Below are 27,459 nucleotides of genomic sequence, written 5' to 3'. Positions count from 1 at the left end.
CCGAGCGTATTAGGGATATGGGCTAACAACCAAGGTAATAACGTACCAAGGATGCGCTTGATCCTAAATTGCTCGTTACGATGTGTGAAGAGATATGGGCTAACAACCTGAGGCGAGGGAGGGTGCAGAATCACAACAGGTTTGCCGGCGTTTGGCACGGGTCGGAGACCCGCCCCAGGTCCACCACGAGGAGGCTCCGGCACCAGACCCTCCGCTCTCTCATTTTCATCTCATTTTCATTTCATCTCGTCTCATTTTCATTTCATCTCATTATCATTTCATCTCATTATCATTTCATCTCATTATCATTTCATCTCATTATCATTTCATCTCATTATCATTTCATCTCATTATCATTTCATCTCATTATCATTTCATCTCATTATCATTTCATCTCATTATCATCTCATTATCATCTCATTATCATCTCATTATCATCTCATTTCATCTCATTTCATCTCATTATCATCTCATTATCATCATCTCATCTCATTTCATCATCTCATCTTCATCTCATTCATCTCATTATCATCTCATCATCCATTTCATCTCATTTCATCTCATCTCTTTTATCTCATTTTCATCTCATCCTTTTCATCCCCTTTTCATCCCCTTTTCATCCCTTTTCATCCCCTTTTCATCCCTTTTCATCCCCTTTTCATCCCCTTTTCATCCCCTTTTCATCCCCTTTTCATCCCTTTTCATCCCCTTTTCATCCCCTTTTCATCCCTTTTCATCCCCTTTTCATCCCCTTTTCATCCCCTTTTCATCCCTTTTATCCTTTTCATCTCCTTTTTATCTCTTTATCTCCTTTTTATCTCCTTTTCATCCCTTTTCATCTCCTTTTATCTCTTTTATCTCATCACCTTTTCATCTCATTATCATCACCTTTTCATCTCATTATCATCACCTTTTCATCTCATTATCATCACCTTTTCATCTCATTATCATCACCTTTTCATCTCATTATCATCACCTTTCCATCTCCTTTTTATCTCCTTTTTATCTCCTTTTTATCTCCTTTTTATCTCCTTTTTATCTCCTTTTCATCTCTTTTTCATCTCATCTCCTTTTCATCTCTTATCTCATCCCTTTATCCTATCTCATCTATCTTACCTATCTCTATACCTATCTCCATACCTATCTCTACCTATCTCCCCTATGTCTATACCTTTTCATCTCATTATCACACCTTTTCATCTCGTTTCATCTCCTTTTCATCTCCTTTTCATCTCCTTTTCATCTCATTTTCATCTCTTTTTCATCTCATCTCCTGTTCGTCTCCTTTTCGTCTCCTTTTCATCTCTTTATTCGTGTCTTAGTGAGGGCATTTACATCCAAGTAATCACTTCCACTTTAGTTCGAATTCATACCAACAAGATGCAAATGATTCAAAATTTATATGAGCTACATTAAATAATTTTTCAATTAGTTATAAATCTGCATACATATTAAATTTGGAAAGTCCCTTTTTATTACCTCATCCATTTAAATTGGCAAAGAAAAATGTTGGCATTTGGAAATTTAATAAAATTGTATACGGTAAAGTAAAAAAGAATGTGTACAAGGGAGTAAAAGGGAGGTATGGATATGTTTATAAACTTCAGATACTAGTTCAAATAAAGCACAGTCACCGATTAAATTTAATCAAATGCTTTAGTTTAAAGATGACTCATTAACTTTGGCAAAAACGGTACCGCCATCTGCTGTAGGATTCGACGTGACATTATCAGGGGCTGCATGTTGTAATGATTGCAAATCAAATTAATTTCGAATGAAAATAACTTTAGATAATGGAGTCCGTCCTTTCTCATCCGTATATCCCCTATCATGTGTTACCCACAAGTATTCATAATGGAGTTGATATTGCCTTTGAGATGCTAAAAAGCGTAGCTTGCTCCGATGAGCAGTCAGGCTAGGACATAGGTAAATAAGAGCACTGGACGTACATTGCAACTCTAAATTGTACAGCTGAACTTGCTGTATATTTTCCTTTGATTCAAAAAATTGTTTCTATAAAATCTCCGGGCGAATTCAATAATTCATGTAGGCAGTTTGCCATATTGTTCAATGGCATCAAGCTCTATTTTTATTAAATTGTATTATTACATTAAATTATATTATTTATTAAATTTCTACTGCACTTTTAGTGTCTCAATTCCACTCTCTACAACGGAATTCCTCCCCCCCCCCCAAGTCACTTATTTCCTTATTCATCCTCTATTCTCTTTAATAATTAATTTATGCCAGAGAAAGGGGCATTTTAACCCTAAAACAAAAATCGTATTGATGAAAAAGATAGGGATAAGGAGCTCTAATTTATTGCTAGGAAAAATAACTACCAATTGTGCAACTATCATTACTAATTAAAAAGAAGAGAAACGATATGAAGATAATCATATGAAGTCACATGAATGGATGGGAGTTATTGGTGAAAGAGGAGGGAATAGAATTTTCGTGAGCATTGTGCGTTTGAAATATCAAGAAAAGTAAAGAAGATAGTAGTCCCATACCTACTCATTAGACCTATACCCATCCACTCCCTAACAAAAACTAAAAAAAAAAAACCAGAGATGAGGAAGAGGTTTTAATTATTCGTCCCGCCATCATGGACCCCTGCCAACTCACACATGTTTTATCTACCGAAGGGGTTTTCTCTACCGCCCTCAGGCCTTCCCGTGCACCCGGGTCCTGGGTCATTGGTTTCGGCCTTCAACGGATGCCATGGCTGCCGACCGTCCAACGGAAGTGCAAGCACTACTGCGACCCCAAACCAAAAGCTGCGGTAGCGTACGCCCCCCGTTCTAATAATACTGGGCGCTAGAATATTTAAAATCCCTAAGACCACTTTATTTGGGAGGGGGAGGGACTGAAAAGTAAAGTACGAAAGTTAATTGAATTTTTGTTCTTTTCTTCTTTCTCTCCATCCTGTTCTTCTTTCTTTTCTCTTTTTCTCTCGTTACTTCCTGCTCTTCTTTCTCTTTTCTTCCTGCTCTTCTTCTCTCTTTTCTTCTCTCTTTTGATCTCTCTTTTCTCTCTTTTGATCTCTCTTTTGATCTCTCTTTTGATCTCTCTTTTGATCTCTCTTTTGATCTCTCTTTTGATCTCTCTTTTGATCTCTCTTTGATCTCTCTTTTGATCTCTCTTTTGATCTCTCTTTTGATCTCTCTTTTCATCTCTCTTTTATCTCTCTTTATCTCTCTTTATCTCTTTTATCTCTCTTTTCATCTCTCTTTTCATCTCTCCCCCTATCTCTCATCTCTTTTTACCTCTTTCTCTTCTCTTTTTTTCTACCTCTTTTTCTTCTCTTTTCTTCTCTTTTTTTCTACCTCTTTTTCTTCTCTTTTCTTCTCTTTTTTTCTACCTCTTTTTCTTCTCTTTTCTTCTATCTCTTTTCCTTCCTCCTCTTCTCTAGCAGAATAAATCTAACTTCATTGATAAAGTTTTTTGATGCAAGAGGCTACGCACAATCAATGGCAAATCTTGAGACGTCCAAGCGCTGCAAAATTTCTAAATGTAAGTTCGAGAAAGGAGCATTGCAGCCCCAGAACGAAAATTGTTTAAATGAAAATAATAATATATTGCTATGGAAATTATGTAACAAGGATGAAACTATCATTACTAATTTAAAAAAAGCGGAACGAAGTGGAGATTGTCGATAGAATGTAGAATGAAGATAATAATATGACAAATTTCATTTTAAATTTTCTTTATTTTCCAAACGTAGAACACTCACGAAAACTTTAATAATCCCTCTTTCACCAATAACCCTCCTCCATTTAGATGACTTCGTACGATCGCAACGAGATACGCGGTCTAGTAGGTTCACCGTCGTCGTTTGATAGATATATCCCTGCCGCTCAGGAATTAAAAAACTGAAATATTTTAAATAACATTACTTTATTCCTAATTATGTAAAATTATATTTTGCAATGAGGAATTAATATTATAGGCTCATTTTTAAAACGGCGCACATGTGTCACTAGTGTTGCGTTCCCACGCAGAAAGGCGTGCCTCTTCTTTCTCTTTATCGTCCTTTTTTCTCCATCCTCTTCTTGTTTTTTTGTTCTTCCTCGTTTCTCTCTGCTTCCGTTCAATTCTCTTAAATCTGTACATTTTGCACCTCTTTTTTTTTACTCTTGTTCATCTCCTTCTTTCACTTTCCGTTTTTTCCCTTCTTCTTTTCCTGATTTTACTTTCCCTTCTTCCTCTCTTGGACCTTTTTCTTCTTTTTCTCCCTCTTCCTCGAATTATTCTTCAATCTCTCTTTCCTCACCTCTCTTTCCTCATCTCTCTTTTCTCATCTCTCATTTCTCATCCTCTTTCCTCTCTTCTTTATTCTCTTATTCTTCTTCCTCCTCTTCTTTTTATCTTTCCACCTTTTTTTCTTCTCTTTCTCTTCTTCTCTTCCTCCTATTTTCTATCCCTTTCTCCCCTCTCTCGACCCCCCACCCTTTCTTCATAGTCTTTTACTTCACTCTCTCCCGTCTCCTTATTACTATCTTCTTTCTTCTCTTTTGTCTCGCTTCTCTCTGTTCTTCTTCCTCTTCTCTTTCCTCCATGTTTTCTTTCTCTTTTCTTTCTTCCTATTCTTCTCTCTCTTCTCTCTTTTCTCTCTCTTCTTTTATCTCTTTTTCTTACCTCTCTTAGTATTCTTTTTCCTCCTTCTCTTATTATTCTTTTTCCTCTTCTTCTCCTCTTCAAGTGGAAGATCACTTTGACTTGCCCTATACATATAGGTGCTTTCACGAATGAGCCAGAAATAGTAGTTCCTTATTGCATAATGTAGTATTAAGATCACCAGGAAATCCAGTAGCCATAGTAATTAACTTCTGAAATTGGTTTTCAAGCAGCTGGTAAATGTTAGCAAATGCATGACAAGCACTCGGCGTTGTAAAGAAATGGGCAATCCATGCAGGAGCCAAAAGTTCGCGGCATTTAGACGGTCATCAAATGTAACGTTCAAAGTAAATCAAGCTTTTATGGCAGAAAAAAAATAATCCCGTGTCGATCTTTTAAATAGCGCAATATTCAAATAGTAAACCCTAGTCCATCAAACGAATTTTTGTAACGGGTGTGGCAGATAAGTGGGAAATGTGCAATTCATGAAAAAATTAAAATATTAATGATTTCAACTAAAACTAGTCTCCAAAATATACCCTGTGAAAAATTCACTGCTAAAATCTAATTTTTCAGCATCAAAAAATGAGTTTCAACTTTCTATTCGCTACAAGGCTCCATGTAATTTTGAACAATGAAACACGTATTTCTTGAACTAGTAAAAACAGCACTTTTTGCAAGTGTCCTCCAAGCCCCTTACTTAAAAGAGGTCAATTTAATCAGTTTTTGAGATTCACCTGTTTATTGCTTTTCATCCCTCTTTTTCAAGTTTGCATTCACTTAATAATTGAGGCCTTAATTTTGATTTTTGCAAGTTCCAAAAATACCCTGCAATTTGGAGGGTATGCAACCTGCTTAGTTTTTCATCAATGCAATTTGTGTAACCCTGTTTGGTGTATGATGCTGAATACATTTGAATTTTTCCCTCCCTTTCGCCGCCATTGCGGGGAATTGGTTAACGTTACTTTGAGGAAGGTCTTTATAATTTTCCTCGGACTCGTTCATAGGTGGACATATTTGAATCAAAAGAAAATATTTCCATTGTGACAAGAGCCCCGCTATGCTTTAATTCGTGCGACTGTGAGTGTCAGAGCCCAGGTTACGATGAAGACAGTTCCTTTTGATTGAGATACGTTCATAAATGGAAGCCTTCAAGCTCAATTAGTCTAACTCCAAAATGTGGCCTATATTACTCTCACGATTCATTTCATTTGATAGAAAATAAAACTAAATGCTGCCGTTAAATTCAAAAAGTATGCGCTTTTGCAAAATCTGGGAATTTCTTACTTTCAAGACATTCCGTTCTCCAATTTTTCGGGTCTACTAAGACAGAATATCAGAGAGAATTTAATTCGAAAACGACCCATCTCGGAAAAATGACATTTTTTCAGGAGACGATAAAAACCACGCAACAGTCAGAAAATGAGTGTTTCAGCGCAAAACAATAAACATTGTAAATAACCCGGCACAGTGCTCCTGAAGGTATACTACAAAAGCTCACTTCGAAAAATTGAGAGAATAGACAAATAGTCGGTTCGTTCGCCATTCATTCTGAGAGTTGGAGGGAGTTGGAGAGATTTTACCGTGATGAAGTGATGATCTGTAAATTCAGGAACGGTTCTGGTGCAGGGTGAACATTTTCCGTCTTTGCGCACCGCCTTGACGAAGGTTGGAGACCAAAAAAATATTGACTGTAAAAGAAAGAAATGAATGCTTTATTAGATAAATCCAAAATAAAAATGCCATAAATATAATATTATCGTTCCCATGAAGCATAGAGCAACGGAAATTTGAAAGAATGGTACAAGTCAATGGAAAAAATTATAATTTTTTATCATTTAAATTGTGTTATTTTTAAATTGTTTGGTTCATAAAGTCCCATCATAAACGATCTAATAGTTTCATGAGTGAGGCCGTTAGGCAATTCGAAATACAAAAAAAGTGCAACTTATCGCGACTAAGAGAAGTCCCTTCAAACAAAGAATGGACAACATATTCAACACTCCGATTTAATAGCAGTAATTTTGCTATGTAATCGCAATTGATTGAAACCTGTGCTGCTTTGACTTGCTAAGACTCAAACAAATGGAATTTTACACTGACCACAATGATTGCTCATCTGTGCACAAATTGTGGGTCTTAACTTGTTAATTAAAAAAAAAAAAAAAAAAAAAAAAAAAAAAAAAAAAAAAAAAAACATTCCTGGGCTTTGAAATATGCCTCTGGATTAGTTTTACATACTTAGAAAAAAATCTTGAACAAACATGTTAGCTCTCCTTTCCCATCTCGAGGAAATGCACGGACATTTACGAGGTATGAATAATGGACCTGTTATAAGACTGATCACAGCCTGTAGGAGGAAAAAGGCTTTTACCGGGCGCCATTTTAATTAGAATTCTTACTCCACGCGGAACTTTATATGTCTCTCACATGCCCTAGTCATACCTAAGAAAAATTGAAAATATGAACGTGTGAAAAATAGGGATGAACAATGAAAATGGGGCCGGGGTATAAGACGCCGCCGTGAGATCAGGCCAAAATTAAAAGATAATTTCCTCTAAAAGCCTGTTCCTCATGGAGACTGTAAGCTCTGCCTTAGAAGGGCTGATAAGTCCCTGAGGTTTAAAACGCATCGCGGAAAATAAACACAAAAGTTTCTATGTATGGTCGGTACGTAATTCTGACTCTGAAACTTTGAAATTTGCGCGAGAAACGATCGCGGAGAGAGCCTGCAAAACTGTAGGTATACTACACGCATCGCGTCATCTCACCTACGCACGGCGCACAGTGGATCGAGTCAATAGGAGTGGTCGGACAAAATTTGGAAACTTTAACCGCGTATAACTCCGTTTATACAAAACTTTCAGGTCTAAAAAGTGGCTCCATTGGTTTCCTCGAGAAATTCGCTTCTGAAAATGCCCCTTGAAATGTATAATGTGTCGAAATAAACACCAAAATTGCAGTTTTGGTCAAAAATTTCATGTCCGACCTCTCTAATTGACTCGATCCACTGTGCGGCGCGGCGGAGTCTGGCTCTTGGCTTGGCTCTTGACCCATCCAACTTTTCTACTCTTGCGTTAAAGTCTTGGCGTCAGCCGAGAACAAATTCTCCTTGCTTTTGTCGATATGCAATTTAATCATCTTGGAAGTCGAAATATTTATATCATGCGTTCTGCCCTATCAAACTTTTCTGCCCCTACGTATATGGCCGGAAAGAGTTCTTCATTTTGTCGATATGGAATTTTATCATTCTTGAAGTCGAAATAGTTGTATCACACGTTTTGCCCTAATGCCCTATCAAACTTTTCTGCTCCTGCGTTGATGTCTCTAATTGTAAGTCAGCCGGAAAGAGTTCTTCTTCATTTTGTCGATTTGCAATTTTATCGTTTTGGAGGTCGAAATAGTCGTGTTAAGCGTTTCGCCCCATCCAACTTCTTTGCCTCGATATTTTTGTGGCGATCTTCGGTGCGGAAACAGCCTTAAAGTTTCTAAGTCAGCGGAAAAAAAATTATCCTTCATTGCGTGGACACGCAATTACACCTACTTGGAAATCGAAATGGTTCAGTGGCGTGGCGTGAATTGCGATGTATGGATTGTTTTGCTTTTTAAACCTATGATAAAGAATCGATTATAAAGGTGTTCGCTGCGAACACCCTGTTTATCGATCCTTTTCCATATGTTTAAATGGCATAAAATTCGATTTATCGCAAAGCACGCCACGGCACTGAAATAGTTGCGTCACGCGTATAGCCCAATCCGATTTTTCTACTCTGTGTTAAAAGTCTAAGTCAGCGGAAAAGAGACCAAACTTTTTTTTCATTGTTGTTAATATGCTAGAAAGATTTGTTGCTTCATTATTGTGACCGGATCTGTGAAAAGGGATCTCATCAACCTGAAAAAATTCTGGGAAACTTTGGAGTTTGCGCCAAAAACGATCACCGGAAGTGCCTGCAAAACTGATGGGATACTTCAAACATCTCTTGATCTCTACCCGATCTCCAGTAAAGGTCTCGACTCTTGCTTGACTCGCGATTCGCACCAATGCTGCCGTGCTAAGGAAATACGCCGTATGAACATTCGAGAGTTGCCTTTCCTTCGACAAAATGTCTATTTTTGAGGAGAGTTATGAACATTTTTATTTCAAATTTTCAGAATCTTTAGGTGAAATTGCGAACAAAATTCTCTGAAAAATTGGAAGAAAAATATTCATAAGTTATTTACCACACTGGAAAAAAAAACACATTGGATCTAGAGTCCAGACTCTTGAAAACATTGACAAGAAAAAATACTCTTGATTCAATCAGATATTTGCTTAAATCAAAAGGAAATCCGCTCAAATTAAGAGGCTTGGTTCTTGATTTAAGCAAAAATCCGATTGAATCAACAGTATTTTTTCTTGTCGATGTTTTTAAGAGTCTGGACTCTAGATCCAATGTGTTTTTTTTTCCAGTGCAGGGAATTCGTGTTTTTCATGAACATTCGAGAGTTGCCAAATTTCCGTCGATAAAATGTTCATTTTTGAGGAAAGTTATGATTTCCTTGAAATTTTTAGGAACTTAAGATCAAACTTCGAACAAAATTCTCTGAAAAATTGGAAGAAAAATATTCACAAGTTATTTACCAGGGAATTCGTGTTTTTCAAACACAATTTGGCAACGCCTGAAGGTTCATACGGCGTTCTTCCTTAGCATGGCAGAATGGGTCAGTTGCGCTGGTCACAAAATCTTGTTTTATGCTTTATCCTTGCAGATCAACTAAAAATAATAAGATCTGTCCAAACAGCAACTCTCTACGTTGTATATTAACTAAATATTGCGCCTTGGCAAACTCGACTGATAACGTCATCCACTGCGTTAGTACATACCATGTTATGCACATAGAGTGCATAGAGTCGTAATGCAAGTGGGAGAGCTGGCGCCACTTTTAAGCATTTTCCGGGTCCCGAATTCCGAGATTCGCTGTGCGGCGCTGGGTCCCTTTTTCGATACATAATCGATTGTTTGCGATACACGGGGACCCGGCCATATTCTACACCGCCATATTGGATCGAATTTGTATCGAAAAAGTGACCCCGCACACCGGGCTCGGAACTCGTCGAGCAGAACATGGCGCCACCTTTCCTACTTACGTTACGACTCTAAGCACTCTATGGTTATGCACTACCGCGGTGGATGACGTCAAAAATCCGACTTTTCAAAGGAAGTTATCTCGGTTAGTATTCAACGTAGAAAGATGCTGTTTGGGCAGATCATCTTAATTTTAGCTGATCTACAAGAATCAAGCATTAAAACACGATTCTGTCACCAGCGCAACTGGCCCATTGTAAGTTCCGAAATGCGCACGCTACTTGGAAATCCGTAGGGCAGCGCGCCTACACAAGTTTGGAAGGTGCACACAAAAATGGAGCGCATTTTAATCAAAAAGTAATACATTTTATATAATCCACTATCCAAGGTTGTAGCCTACGCAATTTTCACACTGCCTACGCAGTTCGCGAACGACAGATTGGTCGTTAGTTAGTGAACATTCTGCACCCGTGGAGGGATCTTGAGGAGAATTGTTTCCATCAATGCCGGAATTTGCTCAAAATCTAGATCTTTTGAGGTTTGCATTGCATAATCTATAGATCAAAATTTCGAAATATCACAAGCGCCATGAGTTCTAACTGATTATGAGCGTGATATTTGACACCATAAAATAAACCGAATGCCTCCCGGCCCTCCCCTGTATGATATTTATGGGGAGAATTTTCTTAAAAATAGTCTTTCTTAGAATGGCCAGAATGACTGATTTTTTTATTACGTCATTTGATATAGATAATATCAAAGTATTGGTTCAAACCAGAAAGAATGTGACCTAATGTAGCCCCACGTGCAAATTCTTCGTGAGTTAATTGCGTTAATTCATTACAATTTAGCCATTGTTAGGCCCTAAATCAATTAAGGACTCATTTAGGGCAAAATTTAGATCGTAAGAAACGCATAAGTGCATTTGACCACCATGACGCGAACGACGCGAATCAAAGGCAACACTGGAAAAAAAAAGTCTCTTGGATCTTGAATCCAGACTCTTAAAATTTTCGACAAGAAGAACTACTCTTGATTAAGGGCCAGCCTCTTCATTTAAGCGGATTTCCTTTTGATTCAAGCAAAAATCCGATTGAATCAACGGTATATTTTCTTGTCAAATTTTTCGTGACTCTGGACACTAGATCCAAGAGAATTTTTTTCCAGTGAAGGTTGCGTGTATGTTTACAATTGAACAATGACGTAGCCACTAAATCAGTCTATTGACATGTCCAAAGGCAATTAGTTTTTCGCTGAATGAGAGAAATAGTTGCTGATCCTTATCGTGGCACCGACCGTGAAAGAAAGTTTCAACAAATTGGAAAATTCAACTCAGAAAACAAGAGGCCGTTGGAATATTACGGAAGGCATTTTGGCAGGCGTATTTATTCCTCTCCCCTTGTAGGAAACGGGCGCAAAACTGCCTTAAGCTAAACCTTTTCTCCACTGACCGCGTAAAATTTGCGGGAGAAAATCCAATGTAAAGTTAAAGTCCGGTATGACGACTGACAGAGACATTCAGCGCAACGCGACGACGATAGGCTCCACGAATGAAAAAGTGCCTTCAATTTGGAGTGATACCACAGCACACACAGAAGCTCAATATGTCGCATGCTTCATTCCGCACCGGTTTATGAAGGGGCAAGGGGCAAGGGCTACATTTCAATTGATGGAGTATTGACCTCATGCCGACGGCACGAACACCCAAACCGCGTGGCTCGGCTGGTGACGTTGCAGATTTTCTGTCATACTTAATTTTTTGGCTGAAATGCTACATAAAATAAATGCTTAAAAACATCCGTGATTTTCTCCTTCATGAGAGGCAGGTCCAATTCGTCGTCGTTCGGACGAAGGAAAGTAACTCCATTCCAAGGTTGCCAAATTGTTTCAAACAATTAATTTATTTTACTAGAATGTACCTGAGCAATTTTAAGTCCAAATTTGTCTGAATTTCGCATTGAATCCGAGGAATAATCGGTGACATTTTCGGTTAGAACTGCCCAAAATTTTCCTGTTAATATGCGATTTGCGAGGAGAAATTTGGCAACGTTGAAATGGAGTAACGTCCGTTCGTGGGGGGGGGGGGGGGCGTTAAGTTGACAGAGAAGAGGAAAGTCAACGGACAGTAAATACAAGGATTTAGATTCGTCGAAAATGCCTCATGAAAAATGAAGCAGGGAGAGAAAAAAAAGAAGAAAAATTAAAAAATGTCAGGAAACACCGTGTAAATCAAGGAAAATGGGTGAATAAAATGGAATATAAAAGGAATGAATTTGAATGAGGTTAATAATGGTATCCCTGCCGACGGAAAGTAATATGGAAGAAAAAAGTTAAGGTGATTCGATGGACGCCATATTTTGTGTCAGAACGGCATGCGATATACCGCATCAATTGATACCATTTTCTCAGCTACTCGTCATTTTTCTCAGATTTTGAGATCGCTTTTCTGTTATCAGGAGACTAAAGCACTCACTTACCAATTTTAACAAAGAAATTCAACGTAATAAAGGCGTGGTTTTTTTAGAGAGGAAATATCGCATTTGAGTGCGGTTTCGATATCGGTACCAAATGCGATGTTTTATCTCTAAAAAAACCATGCCTTTATTACGTTGAATTTCTTTGTTAAAATTGGTAAGTGAGTGCTTTAGTCTCCTGACAACAGAATTGCGATCTCAAAATTGGAGAAAAATGACGAGTAGCTGAAAAAAATGGAACCAATTGACGCGGTATATCGCATGCCATTCTGACACAAAATATGACATTCATCGAATCACCTTAAGTCTACGTATCATTGGAATATTAAAATGATGGAAAGAAGCTGAATCATCCAAACATATACGGTCATGTCAAAAAATAAGACTACATACCTTTTGCGACTCGACAGTTCATAACAGACCAGTTGTGAAGCTGGAAAATCTGAAAAATAAAACAAAAAGAAAATAATCGAAATGTGTCAAAGGGATGAGAGCTATGATTTAAAGTGAGAATAGGGAGTCACAATTTTGAGATGGGAGAAAATAAGTCTGTGGGTTAGATATAGGATTAGGAGCTTTTTAAGTTTATAATTCAAAAAATACGAGTATGAAACGATGCAGATAGCGCAGAGGGAGATTGGTGGTGGAAATTTCGTCGGTAGAAGTAAATCACTGTGACTCGATCTTAAAAATGGTCTTTAAATAACAAGAAAAAACCAGGTATTCGTAATCGTGATTTGTGATTTTTGAGGCCAAGTTCATGATGCAGAAACAAGTGAAGAAATTCATTTTAATTTCTCTCACAGGATACTTCTCTCATACCTACATCACCACCTCTCCAGAATGCGAAATATTAGAAAGAAAAAAAAAAATGATTTCCACCCGCAATCAATTGGACTGCATTTTGCAATTTGGACCTATAAATTCTGGCTCATCTGAAAAAAGACTTATGTGCATAGGAGACTGATAGCACATACGTTGTTTTTAAACCGGGTCGGGATTTATAGGTCCAAATTGCAAAATGCAGTCCAATTGTCCGGAAATCAGCAAAATTTGACTTATCGCCCCCAGAACGGTTCAATTTTCGGATAAGTCTTAGGAACATGTTTCTAGTCGAAATATCAATATACACCTTAGGTATTGCCCAATTCGAGCATTGAAATGATCACACCCTATGAATATTTTAATCATTGCGAAATTATGCATAGATTGAAAACTTGGAGAAAAAAATAAAGTAGTAAAGAGAATATTAAAGACCCATATTAAGCGGACAAAATGAAAAACGCAAGCCAACTGTCCGACAACTCGAGTGTTCATAGAAAAATGAATGAATTTAGATAAACTCACTCGGCATTAGGTATAGCTGAAGCTGCTAATTTTTCACGATTAGGAGAGGGCAAGCACATGTAGTCACTTATGAATTTCACTAACGCAAACGGAGCCTTCGGAAATGCTCCTGAAAGTTTACTAAAATCACGGACGGCAGGCGCGCGCGGTGCAATTGGGATTTTAACACATGGGTGAACTGATCAGATCGAGAATTTGTTGCATAGAAAATGCCTCTCTCATCACGGTTACGTTTAGCGAGGATTTACACACGATATCTTGAAATGTCCTCGAAAACCATCGACAAGCACTACAAGAGGGGCGGCACAACCGTAGGAAAAACTTTTTGACACTTAAACGAACAGATTTAAGATTTTAAGCGAGGCTACTTGCCACCGGACGGACACTGCGCGCAAGTGGGAGGCATTTTCTAAACTAGACAGACAACTGGCAAAGGAAAATGTAATAGGCCGGGCGTCGTTGGAAGAGGGGGAGGGGGATGGCACGTGTACTCGGACGGTCTGAAACTGAAATCTCCGAGACTTCAGGTCTGGCGGAAAACGTGTGCGTGTGAGTGTGTAGGGACCCGGCCGGCCCTCCTCCTGCCCTTGCCGTTTCAGAGACACTTCCCCGGACGGGGAAGTGTGGGATAAGTCTCTTTGTCGCTCTCTCTTATGTAACCGTTTTGAAGTTTCGAGAAACCAATTTTGGCTGCTCCACCTGTCTTTTCTGGCCGGTTCCATTCTTACCCTGTCTAGACTCTGTCGTCTATCTCGATTTCCTACGCAAAACAAGCTGTCTGGCTCTCTTCTCGACGACGCCGACGCTGACGCGATCAGACGGAAAAAGGACCAGATTTTTCCAACTGGCCGGCGGTGCGACATAGAGGGGGAGGGGAGGCTGAAAAGAACCCAGAAACAACCTCTTTTACTAGCACGGGTGGCTTTAACGAAATCTGTAAAAACTCGCAACCCCAAAATCTTAAAGCGGGAATCTACCATGGAATATTTTAGGGACCGCTTAAGAATTACGTGACATGCTAAGGGGGAGGGGGGGTTAAGCCAGCGTAACGTTACATTACATGGGGGGAAGGGTCAAGCTCAGCGTTACAAAACAAATTCGAGCCGGGGGGGGGGGGGGGGGGGCTTTGAAAAAAACATGTGCTAATAATTGAAAATCCCGTCCTTCCCAAATGAATCTTTTCGGCGCCAGTGACGTGGCGTGCTTTTCGATCGATCAATATTTCTCCATTTGAAGCTGTGATAAATAATCGATTATTAAGGTGTTCGCTGCGAACACCCTGTTTATCGATACTTTTCCATAGATTTAAATGGCAGATCAATCGATATATCGCAAAGCACGCCACGCCACTGTTCGGTGCGTGATCCTTCCTTCACACCTCTGTTGACCTCTCCCGACGCGACGTTCAGCGTTATCTAGCGATATCTCCAAAATTAACACGAATTTTTTCACGCTATTTTCTCAGAGTTTCCTGATATTTTGAAAAGGGGGGGGGGGGGTCAGATCAGCGTTGCGCAATTCAAAAAGGTTGTGTCTGCATTACGGATGCGTTACAAGGGGGAGGGGGGGGGGGTCAAAAATTGGGAAAAAAGCGATACGTAGTACTTGAGCGGCCCCTTAGAAAACATATCCGGGAAAATGATAACCGGTCATTGATTTTATTGAAAGTTTCTTTCTTAGTGAAAACTCTTTTTTTCACCTATTTTGGTTCAATGAGTTACACAGGTCTGCAAAAAAAAATTGTTGGGAATATGATGGTTGAATATTATGTAATATTTAGTGCTGAATCCGTAAATGACCTCTGTTTTTCTCAATTCCCACCAATTTCCGATAATTTTGAAATTTTACTCGTGACAAGCTTTTCAGAGAGAAATTAAAACCGCGAAATTCATGCTTTTTTGTCACTTTCCCCCTGTCGAGAAACTAAATGTAGACCTCGAGAAATTTCGTGTTTCTTTTGCTAGGAGATTTTCGGAAGTATAGGACGCTTGCTGCGCTAACAAGATTAACAGTTGGACTACATTTTGCATTTTGCATTTTTTTTAGGTAGAAATTTTTAGAACAATGACAGGATTTTCTCTGGACAGCAAAAATTGAATTGAGAACTATAATTTCCGGCTCGGTTTAAAAACAACGTAAGTGCCATTAGTTTCCCTCTGCACATACGTGTTTCTTCAGATGGGACAGAATTTAAAGCTCCAAATTGCGAAATGCAGTTCAGTTGCTCTTCGCTAGGGTACATTCGACGCAACCTTACGAAGCCCCGATCTATCAAAAGTTTTCCAGACCACGGATATGAAGCTGTGAAGCACTTTTGAAATAAAATCTCTCAAAATCGTTACGTATCGTCACTTTGCTCAATAGCCCCCCCCCCCCCCTCTTTTCCCGTACACCAGGCACGTGGCCAGGATTTTGTTTCGAGGGGGGCTTGGTCGGGTGAGCGAGGTTTCCAGCAGTTGCTGGAATTCTGAAAGCAGGAAAGAGTGAGAAAAATCTTACCGTGATGAAGGGATGATTTGTAAAGTCAGGAACAGCTCTGATGCAGAGTAAACATTTTCAGTCCTCGTGCACCGCCTCGTTGAATGTTGCACAGACCGGAAAATATTGACTGTAAAAGAAAGAATTAAATGCCTTAAGAGATAAAGCCATAACTTAACATTAGTGTAAAATGTCTAATATAATATTCCTAAAGTTGCAAACAACAACGAAAATATAGAAATGTTGCAATTTAATACAATGAAACTGTAACTTTTGGCGGTTTAGCCGCCAATAACTTTGCGGCGCGTTGAAGGTAATTTTTCTGAAGGGTCGTTCTTCATCAAAACACTGCGACCTTCCTGAAAAGGGCCTTTTGGAGCCTGAGGATTAAAAATTATCGCAGAAAATCAAAAACAATCTCGAATTAAAAAATTAGGTACTGCATCATCCCATAAGATTGGAAAAGGAAAAGTCAAAAGAGCCCCCCCCCCCCCTCTTTCAAGCCTCATAAGTCAGATGTTATGAGTCACATCTAATCCCCTAGCTCAGAATCGTGAAAATATCTTGCGATTCAGGCAATTGACGTATCAAATCAACATTGAGAGAGTATAGAGGTAAGAATACAAATTAATATCAAAACGATATCATTATACCGAATATCATGAAAGTATCACGAAAAAAGTTTGCCGATAACTCATACAGTGATAACCGACACGAGTGACAAAATAGTAACCCGACTGCGAAACTCTCGGGATGAAAACAAATCTCGAGGAAATCAAAAGAAAAATCGCCCCTCGCAGATACCTCAGGCAAGCGATTATGTACGTAAAAACATTTCGTTAGCGAGAAGGAAAATTGAAGCGTTGGGTGCAGAGAGGGCATTTCTTGATTGCGGTGTCTCCGGATCTCCATTAACACTTCAGTCACTATAATTAAATCAAACGCATGAAATTCGTTAACATTTTTACTAGATTATCTTTACAATTTTACAATGCTGAAAACTAAAAATTTTAGAAAATTCTATCAATAGTTTAGAAAATTCTCTCAATGGTTTTTCTCTTAAGCATAAACTATCAATGAAGCTTCTAAAACACTGCAACCGAGAAATGCCTTTCTGAACCCAACGCGGGTCAATTGGACTGCATTTTGCAATTTGGAACTATAAATTCTAACTCTTATAGAAAAACACTTATGTGCATAGGGAAATTAATGACTTATACGTTGTTTTTAAACCGGGCGAGAATTTATAGTTCCAAATTGCAAAATGTAGTCCAATTTTTAATGATATGCGCAACCGACTTACCAAAAACACTGAGTGATTTTCATACGAGCAAACTGACTTCCAAAATGACAGCTTCGAACCAAATATCATTATAGTATCACGGAAGGGCTACCGAAAGCGCATTAAATGACGACGAATACAAGTGGCGCATTTACTACCAACTCTTAGGAAACTCAATACATTGTGGAATTGGACAGGATAAGTAGCGTTTCAAAATTAACAGCGAGGAACTACCGAACTTTACAGAAAAATTAGCTCCTCAAAATCACAAACCACTGTAGAGGTATGAACCGTCACCTTCAATTTCACACACTAGACTACCTAAGACGTTTCACGTAACGTCTCCGATCAGTCCCTAGTAAGGTGGAAGGGAGGGGGGGGGGGGGGGTAGGGGTGGCCAGATATGCCGAACATCCGCTCGACAGAATCCCCGTCTGGCCGTTTGGCGACCGGCCGGCGGCATCGGAGAAAATTCTCCTAAAGAGTCTCGGATGAAAAGGAAATCAGCAGTAAAAGAGAGATAAGAGTCTGGGTGTTGACAAAGAGGTGATGACAAAATACCCGTCGCGTTGGGGGGAAAACTTGGAAAAGGAGAGGCGGGGCATGGTCACACCTCACCAAAACACGAATCTCAGTTGTCACGAAGGACAACGTAGAGTGGACAACGCTGCGCCGTGCTAAGGCAAAACGTCTTATAAACCCTCAGCCGTTGCCAAATTTCCTTGGATAAATCAGAAGTTTTCGGGGAAATTCGTGGATATTTTTCCTCCAATTTTTCAAAGAATTTTCTTCGTAATTTCGTCGCCTTCGTGACACAAGGGTGTAACTAAACTCTGCAATGAACCCTGTCTTCCATACATATCGATGCTTTTCCGGGATCACCTCAATGTGTAGTTACGCCCTTATGTCAGCCAAGCGACGATGTGATAATAAGGTGATTCGATGGACGCCATATTTCTGTGTCAGAACGGCATGCGATATATCGCGTCAATTGGTTCCATTTTTTCAGCTACTCGTCATTTTGCTCGAATTTTGAGAACGCAATTCTGTTGTCAGGAGACGAAAGCACTCACTTACCAATTTTAACAAATAAATTCAACGTAATAAAGCCGTGGTTTTTTTAGAGAGAAAACCTCGCATTCGACTGACTTTACACTGACCACAATGATTGCTCTCTGAACCACAAATTGTGGGTCTTAACTTGTTAATTTAAAAAAAAAAAAAAAAAAAAAAAAAAAAAAAAAAATTCCTGGGCTTTGAAATATGCCTCTGGATTGGTTTTACATACTTAGGAAAAAAAATTGAGCAAACTTGTTGGCTCTCCTTTCCTATCTCGAGGAAATGCACGGACATTTTACGAGGTATGAATAATGGACCTGTTTTAAGAAAGATCACAGCCTGTAGGAGGAAAAAAGGCTTTTACCATGCGCCATTTTAATTAGAATTCTTACTCCACGTGCGGCTAGAAGAACTTAATGCCATAATCACATGCCCCTCTCACATGCCCTAGTCATACCTACGACAAATTGAAAATATGAATGTGTGAAAAATGGAGATGAACATGCAATGAACATGGGGCCGGGTTGTAAGGCGCCGCCGTGAGCTCAGGCCAAAAATAAGTTGAATTTCTCTAAAAGCCAGTCCTTCATGGAGACTGTAAGCTCTGCTTTAGAAGGGCTGATAAGTCCCTGAAGTCTAAAACGTATCGCGGGAAATAAACACACAAGTTTCTATGTATGGTCGGTATGTAATTCTGATTCCGAAACTTTGAACTTTGCGTGAAAAACGATCGCGGAGAGAGTCTGCAAAACTGTATGTATACTACACGCATCGCGTCATCTCGCCTACGCACGGCGCGCGCGGCGGAGCCCGATGTGTAGTCTCGCTCTAAGCTTGGCTCTTGACACATCCAACTTTTCTACTCCTGCGTTAAAATCTTGGCGTCAGCCGAGAACAAATTCTCCTTAATTTTGTCGATACGCAATTTAATCATCTTGGGAGTCGAAATATTGATGTCATGCGTTCTGCCCTATCCAACTTTTCTACTCCTACGTTAATGTCTCTGATTGTAAGTCGGCCGAAAAGAGTTCTTCATTTTGTCGATACGGAATTTTATAACTTTGGAAGACGAAACAGTCGTGTTAAGCGTTTCGCCCCATCCAACTTCTTTGCCTCGATATTTTTGTGGCGATCCTCGGTGCGGACACAGCCTTAAAGTTTCTAAGTCAGCGCAAAAAAAATTCTCCTTCATTGCGTGGATATGCAATTTCACCTGCTTGGAAATCGAAATAGTTTGCGTCACGCGTATCGCCCCATCCGACTTTTCTACTCTTTCTCAAAAGTCTGAATCAGCGGAAAAGAGACCGAACTTTCTTTCATTGTCGTGACGTTTCATGAATCAAGATTCTTGTAGATCAGCTAATTGTGATCCGGATCTGTCAAACAGCCTCATCTACGGAAAACAGAATATCTAGAAAACTTGGACTCTGCTCCAACCGATCACGAGAAGCGCCTGCATAACTGTATGGATACTTCAAACTGGCTTGATCTCTACCCGATCTCTAGTAGGTAAAGGTCTGCGAGTCTCGAACTCATTGCATTGGCTGACTCGCTATGCGTCATCATCGCGTGCTAATGTAGCACTACGCGTATGACGTCAGACTTTCAAAAGGATGATATCTGCAATTTAACTAGAAATCTGCGTTTATCAGACTATTGCGCATTAGTCTTTATGCGACAAAAGTGTCTTTTCAGTGATCCGAATTATGTTCAAATGAAAATCAGCATTTCCTGATAAACTATTCATTTCGAGGAAAGTTATGGACGAAATAAAATTTTCGCTCTTGAAAGTTCAGGTACTGTGTACGATCCAAAGATCGCAACAAAACTATCTCGGCACAGAAGTTGGAGGCGAAACGTTACACGATGCGTCTTCAAAGTTATATTCGATCGACATGACGAATCTTTTCGGCCGTCACAACGAGCATTAACTGGAGTATTGGATCAACTTGACCATATTTCGACTCCCAGTGATTATTCTCGCAATTGGGAGTTCTGCGACGCAAGATTTTAACGCAGGAGTAGAAAAGTTGGATGTGTCAAGAGCCAAGCTTAGAGCAAGACTACACATCGGACTCCGCCGCGCGCGCCGGTGCGTAGGCGACGATGACGCGATGCGTGTAGTATACATACAGTTTTGCAGACTCTCTCCGCGATCGTTTTTCACGCAAAGTTCAAAGTTTCGGAATCAGAATTACATACCGACCATACATAGAAACTTGTGTGTTTATTTCCCGCGATACGTTTTAGACTTCAGGGACTTATCAGCCCTTCTAAAGCAGAGCTTACAGTCTCCATGAAGGACTGGCTTTTAGAGAAATTCAACTTATTTTTGGCCTGAGCTCACGGCGGCGCCTTACAACCCGGCCCCATGTTCATTGCATGTTCATCTCCATTTTTCACACATTCATATTTTCAATTTGTCGTAGGTATGACTAGGGCATGTGAGAGGGGCATGTGATTATGGCATTAAGTTCTTCTAGCCGCACGTGGAGTAAGAATTCTAATTAAAATGGCGCATGGTAAAAGCCTTTTTTCCTCCTACAGGCTGTGATCTTTCTTAAAACAGGTCCATTATTCATACCTCGTAAAATGTCCGTGCATTTCCTCGAGATAGGAAAGGAGAGCCAACAAGTTTGCTCAATTTTTTTTCCTAAGTATGTAAAACCAATCCAGATGCTTATTTTAAAGCCCATGCTGGATTTTTTTTAAGATTTAACGAGGCAACTTGCCACCGGACGGACACTGCGGCGCACGGGTGGGAGGCAATCTCTGAACTAGACAGACAACTGGCAAAGGAAAATGCCATAGGCTGGGCGTCGTTAGAAGGGGAAGGGGGGGGGGGGGGTCCGCACGTGTACTCACGGTCTGAAACCACCACCGCCGGGACTTCTGGTCTAACGAAAACCATATGAGTGTGTGTGTGGGGGCCCGGCCCTCCTCCTACCCTTGCCGTTTCAGAGAGTTCAGAGTCTTTTCCCCAGTTCTCCGGACGGGAAACCGATAAGTCCTCTTTGTCGCTCTCTCTTATGTAACCGTTTCGAAGTTTCGAGAAACCAATTTTGGCTGCTCCCTCTGCCTTTTCAGGCCGGTTCCATTGTTACCCTGTCTAGACTCTGTCGTCTATCTCGATTTCCTACGCAAAACAAGCTGTCTGGCTCTCTTTTTGACGACGCCGACACGCGATCAGACGGAAAAAAGAACCTGATTTTTCCTACTGATCAGCGTTGCGACATAGAGGGGGAGGCTGAAAAGAACCTAGAAAAAACCTCCTTTACTAGCACGGGTGGCTTTAACGAAATCTGTAAAAACCCGCAACCCCAAAATCTTAAAGCAGGAATCTACCATGGAATACTTTGGAGCCCGTTTAAGAATTACGTAACATACTCAGGGGTGGGGGTTAAGCCAGCGTAACGTTACATTACATGGGGGAAAGTTCAGCGTTACATAACAAATTCGAGCTGGGGGGGGGGGGGGGGGGCTTTGAAAAGCAACGTGCAAATACTTGAAAATCCTGCTCTTCTCGAATGAATATGTTCGGCGCGTGCGACCCTTTAATCACACCTCTGTTGGTCTTTCAGTCGTATTTCAGCGAAATATCTTCAAAAACCCCGAATTGTTTTCAAGCTGTTTTCTCAGCGTTTCCTGATATTTTGAAAATTGGGGGGGGGGGGGGGTGAGGCCAGCATTACGTAATTCAAAATGAGCTCCGTTACGGATGCTTCACAGAGGGCAGAGGGGGGGGGGGGTCAAAACTTGAAGAAAGCACGTTACGGTTACGTAATACTTGAACGGCCCCCTAGAAAACATATCTGATAAAATGAAAATCGACCATTGATTTCAATGACATTTTCTCAGTGAAAAATCTTTGCCACCCATAATTTTTTGCCAGGCATAAAAAACTCCAACACTGCGAAAAATCTTTATTGCATGGAACTTTGGTTCAAAAAATTACACATTGTCATCAGGGCCGGATTTACCTACTTGCCGCCCGTGGGCCGCCTGTATTTTTCCGCCCCTTTCTCACTGAGACGCGTTTACTTGTGTTGGGCACATTTTTAGTGAAAGCCCTGTCAACACTAACAAAAGTTCACGGAACTTTGCGCGAAAGTTAAGTTCCGTAAACCCATCCCTATTTGGGAAAGGCTTTCCATTTATAGAAACGAACGAAAAAATTATGAAAGAACAAACATAATTGTGATTAATAATTTTGACTTCCGCTGTCCCGTCGACCGCACTGTGTTTGGTGCAATGCATGAAGTATTCATGCGGTCTTGTAGGCGCTATGCGTTTCATGCCGACCGCCGCGCCGCGCCTAGGCCGAGGGTAGAGTCCCTTTATACTGAGAGTCAAGACAATTTGAATCCATTTCTGATTGGTTCCCGTATTTTAGGCCTCCACAGTGTCACAAACGGGAATAAAGATTACATTTTCACCAATTGCAAAGATTATAATCTGGAATGGACCAGGGAATTACGGGTTCGGCAAGGAACAAACGGAATGAGAGGAGGAACGGAGAGAGGCATTTGAGAATGGGCCGATCAAAGATTACGAAAAACGTTCAATTTCTGTAATCTTTATTCCCGTTTGTGACATCCATGAGCCGAATTGTCTTGACTTTCAGTATAAAGGGACTCTAGCCGAGGGTTCTTCTTTTCATCTCAGTCCTCGTCATCATTGCTCTCTGCGCCACTGCGCTCCAGGTCAAATTGCGTGTTTGGTTTTTCTCTTAACTCGACTAATTAAAGGTGTTGTCTCTTGCATCAGCGAAAGACCACAAGATTAGAAATGACTATACTTTTACTCTTAGGAAATAAGAGATTTTGTCGCCTTTTCTCATTTGAAATTTATTTTCTGAATCCGATTTTTTCTCTCTTTTTTGATACCTACATTCAAAAAGATTGCAAAATTTGCCGCCATGGGCCGCGGCCCATGTGGCCACCCCCTTAATCCGGCCCTGACAATTGACAATGACAATTTGTCATTTCCTAATTTTTTTAGGAATGATCAATTGATGGTATCATTGAGGATGATACCCTGAGAGTAAGATTCTAATTATTTACATGAAACTTGTTCATAATTTGACGTATTTAAATCATAAGAAACCATCTTAACTAAATTAACTTTGGGCCCTGGCTCATCAAATATTAATCGACTTATCAAATCAACATTGAGGGAGTAGGTAAACGTAAGGATAAAAATTACTATCAAAACGATATCCTCAAACCAAATATCATGAAAGTATCACGAAAAAAAGTTTGGCAATAACTTATACACAGGGACCCTGAGCAAGTTTCTAGAGTCCGACTCAAATAATGGACTCGCGCCGTCGTCGCCGTAGTCATACAGTGACAACAGACACTAATGACAAAATAGTAACTTCCCTGTTTGCGAATCTCTCGTGATTTAAAAAAAAAAAAAAAAAATCTTTAGGAAATCAAAAGAAAAACAAGCGGGAAAGCTCTAATACGTTGGTATTAGAGAAGCGCTCAGCATTGAGGGTCTGCCTAAAGTGAAGAAATATTCAACTTTTAAACCAATATATATTTACTTTATTTCAGAATTTTTATTAAAAACTAAATTACAGAAACTAAATTAAAGCTTTCTTAAATAGAATTTTTTTTTTCTTAAAATTTGAAAATTCAAATCTATAAGTTTTCGCGCTTTTTTCGAAGAATGCCGTGGTTGGAGCTTCCTATAGTCATACTACTCGACATCAGCTGATAGCAAACAAAGGTTACCAAGGAAACCGTAAACGCGTAACAACTACCTACCGTCGCCAGAGCCAAAGACAAATAAGTCAAAGACACATAACCTAGATGTAAGCGAATTCTACTAAGGTCTCCGAATAAAGTTATCACCGGTGGAAAAGTTTTCGGAAATCAGAACGCGCATCTTGAACTTTCGAAAGTAATTATAGAATAACTATAAACCGCATAGCGAAGAGAGTTTTAGGACTGTTATTTATTTCTCACGCTAATTTGCATTTAATCGTATTCACAGAGCTATTATGAGGTAATCAAAAAATAAATTTTCCTAAATGACGTTCCGTGCATCGATGAGTTGGTGCGCCATTTGACCGCTTGAGCGCCCTACTATACTAGAGCTCTAGTGGCAAATCGAAATCAAAAAGCGCCGCCTATCGGCTGAGCCTAAATCGCCCCTCACAGATACTTCAGTCAGGTGATTCTGTAGCTACGTAAAAACATATTTCGTAATTGAGAAGGAAAATTGAAGCGCTGGGTGCCCTATTTATTGGTTGCGGTATCTCAGGATCTCCGTTAACACTTCAGCCACCATAAATAAAGCAAACGCATGAAATTTTACTTAAAATTTTTCCTAGATTATCTTTACAATTTCACAATGCTGAAAACTAAAAATTTTAGAAAAGTCGCTCCATAGTTTCCTCTCTTAAATATAAACTAACAATGGAGATTCTATAACACCGCAACCGAGAAATGACCTCTCTGAACCCAACGCGGGTCAATTTTTGATGATATGAACAATCGACTTACCAAAGACACGGAGTGAATTACGTTTGAACAAACTGACTTCCAAAATGACATCCTCGAACCAAATATCCTTTTAGTATCACGGAAGGGCTACCGAAAGCGCATTAAATGACGATAAAATACAAGTGACTCTTAGGAAACTCAACGAATTGTGAAATTGGATGGAATAAGTAGCGTTTCGAAATTAACAGCGAGGAACTACCGAACTTGACAGAAAAATTAGTTCCTCAAAATCACGATCCACTGCAGAGGTCTGAACCGTCACCTTCGATTTCACACACCAGACTACAATTCACCCTATACGTTTCACGTAACGTCTCCGATCAGTCCTTGGTGAAGTGGAAGGGGGGAGGAGATAGGGGAGTAGGGGTGGCCAGATATGCCGAACATCCGCCCGACAGAATCCCTGTCTGGCCGTTGGGCGACCGGCCGGCGGCATCGGAGAATATTCTCCTGAAGAGACTCGGATGAAAAGGAAATCGGCAGTATTAAAGAGATAAGAGTCTGGGTGTTGTCAAAGTGGTGATGACAAAATACCCGTCGCGTCAGGGGGAAAACTTGGAAAAGGAGGGGCGGGGCATAGTCTCACCTCACCGAAACACGAATCTCAGTTGAATCGGTTTCTGTTAAACGGGCGTAAGTCCACAAATCCAAATTTTTCAGGAGAGGCAAAAAACTGATTTTCTCGTTATGCAGGACACCACTAAATTTCAAAAAAGGGTTCAAAGGTTGTATAAACACCCGTTTAAAAGTTCTGAAATGTTTTTTTGGCTCAGAAAAATTTTAGTACCCTTTTAGGCTAATTTTAAGTTTTGGACTTACGCCCTTATACCAGAAAACGAAGGATGACTGAGACAGTTTCAAGCCAAAAAACTAATATTAAAGTAAGTTTGAAAAATGTAGCACATGGTTTTTTTCTTTTATATAGCATAGGGAGTTATTATATGTTTTTAAATTTATTTAAAGGCCTAAATTTTCTAGAATTACTCCTATTTTTCCAAAATTAATGAAGGTGACATGGGATATTTTCATTTAAAAAAGTGTTGAAACCAAGTTTTCAAATTTCAATCATGTATTTTTGTGATCAATGCACAATAAGAAGTTATATCACCTAACAGCTAGGTCAAGATGCAAATTCAATACAAATGTTCTTCATTTATTATGAAAAAAGTTACAGAAACTTTAGAAATGCGCGAGTTTGAGAACTCGCCCCCCTATTCCACAGGCTTCTATACATAGGACTTCCGCCATTTTCAGAAAATGTGTATGTACCCTAAAGGAGGCTGAAAATGCAAAAAAAACGATTTTGAAATTTTTGGACTTACGCCCGTATAACAGAAACCGATTCAGTTGTCACTGACGACGACGCGCGACGCTGCCGTGCTAAGGAAAAACGTCGTATAAACCCTCAGCCGTCGCCAAATTTCCTTGGATAGGTAAATCAAAAGTTTTCGGGGAAATTCGCAGATGTTTCTTCCAATTTTCCAGAGAATTATCCTCGTAATTTGATGTAAATAGTCTGAAAATTTCAAGAAACATATTCAAATATTTTCCGATAGGGAATTTGGCAAACTTCGAATGTTCATGCGGAGTTTTTCTTCAGCGCGGCGGAACGTAACGCAAGAAGACGAAACAAGGAAAAAATTGAAGATTTTTGGGTGAGAGGGCGTATGATCTAAGCAAGTGACTCGCCGAATCGTCACTGGGAGTTATATGAATAAAATTACCTCTAGAGTGACTTTCAAACAGATATCCTCAAGTCAAATATCATAGGTAAATACCACGAGAAAAGACTAACAAAAACTCATACAATGACAACCGACAAGACTGAGAAAGTAGCAGCGCGACCGAATTGTTAAAGAATAAAAAATATCCAGAAAATCAAAATGAACAATCAAGGGTGCAAATTGTTCTAGGCATCCGCTATTTTCTGCAACGCGTACCCGCTGGTCGAAATTTTATTGAATTTTTTGTTAATTTTAGAATGAATGCCACATTTGCATTTCTTCACAAATTGAAAATCTGAAAACTGAAAAATCTAAAGAAAAATAACAATACTATTCTCAGCTTCCACAATTTGCACCCTTGTAAGCAATCGCCTGCGTCTCACACTACACGCAACCACGCTCTCATCGATGATATGACATTTTCAGTGATATACCTATACCTACATAAAGCAAGTAACTCACCAATTTAACACTGCTGAAGAGAATGCTCAGGGACAGAATGACTTCCAAAACGACATCCTCCAGCCGAATATCATGAAATTTTATCGCGTCACGGAAAGAAGGCTATACCGGAGACTTCCAAAATGGCAACCGACAAGAGTGAGAAAATAGTAACTTCACTGATATTGTTAGGTATACACAGCAAACGACAGAATGGTAGAGTTTCAAAATCACAAGCGCATTTCTCGCCGAACCATCGAATTTTACAGAAAAATTAATCAGTTCCTCAAAATCATGAGCTACTGAACAGTCTCTCTCGGTATTAGGTGTGTCCGACTTCCGCACGTGCCTGAAGTTTCACTTGACGTTTCCGATCAGAATCGGGAGGGGGAGGGGGGGGACTGTTATTTACAGGGGTGGCCAGTGCGTATTCAGACACGCCGAACATCCGCT

General features: G+C 39.8%; 1 protein-coding gene across 4 annotated transcripts; it reads right to left on the bottom strand.

Annotated features, from left to right (window-relative positions):
- Nucleotides 1–3,883: 3,883 nt before the first annotated feature.
- LOC109043131 (uncharacterized) lies at nt 3,884–27,326 on the bottom strand. Of its 4 annotated transcripts, none has more exons than XR_011900820.1 (4): nt 27,028–27,326; nt 16,007–16,115; nt 12,554–12,602; nt 3,884–6,311 (listed from the first exon to the last, which is right to left on the bottom strand). XR_011900820.1 is itself a non-coding variant. In XM_072306199.1 (3 exons), the coding sequence occupies exons 1-3, from the start codon at nt 13,512–13,514 to the stop codon at nt 6,200–6,202; spliced, it is 168 nt and encodes a 55-aa protein (XP_072162300.1). In that variant the 5' UTR covers nt 13,515–14,092; the 3' UTR covers nt 3,884–6,199. The 4 variants fall into 4 exon arrangements, 1 of the variants encoding a protein (XP_072162300.1); XR_011900822.1 differs by lacking the exon at nt 27,028–27,326 and adding an exon at nt 24,842–25,268; XR_011900821.1 differs by lacking the exon at nt 27,028–27,326 and adding an exon at nt 17,289–17,598.
- Nucleotides 27,327–27,459: the final 133 nt, after the last annotated feature.

This window comes from Bemisia tabaci, chromosome 1 (genome assembly GCF_918797505.1).
Source record: "Bemisia tabaci chromosome 1, PGI_BMITA_v3".
In the NCBI taxonomy this organism is placed as follows: domain Eukaryota; kingdom Metazoa; phylum Arthropoda; class Insecta; order Hemiptera; family Aleyrodidae; genus Bemisia; species Bemisia tabaci.
This window is presented reverse-complemented; position numbering and strand designations above follow the sequence as displayed.

Bases quoted from the DNA above. Each gene is read 5' to 3' on its own strand.
- LOC109043131 (XM_072306199.1), bottom strand. The intron at 6,312-12,553 runs GTATGTAGTCTT...TTTCTTTTACAG, and splicing joins GAACTGTCGAGTCGCAAAAG to TCAATATTTTTTTGGTCTCC.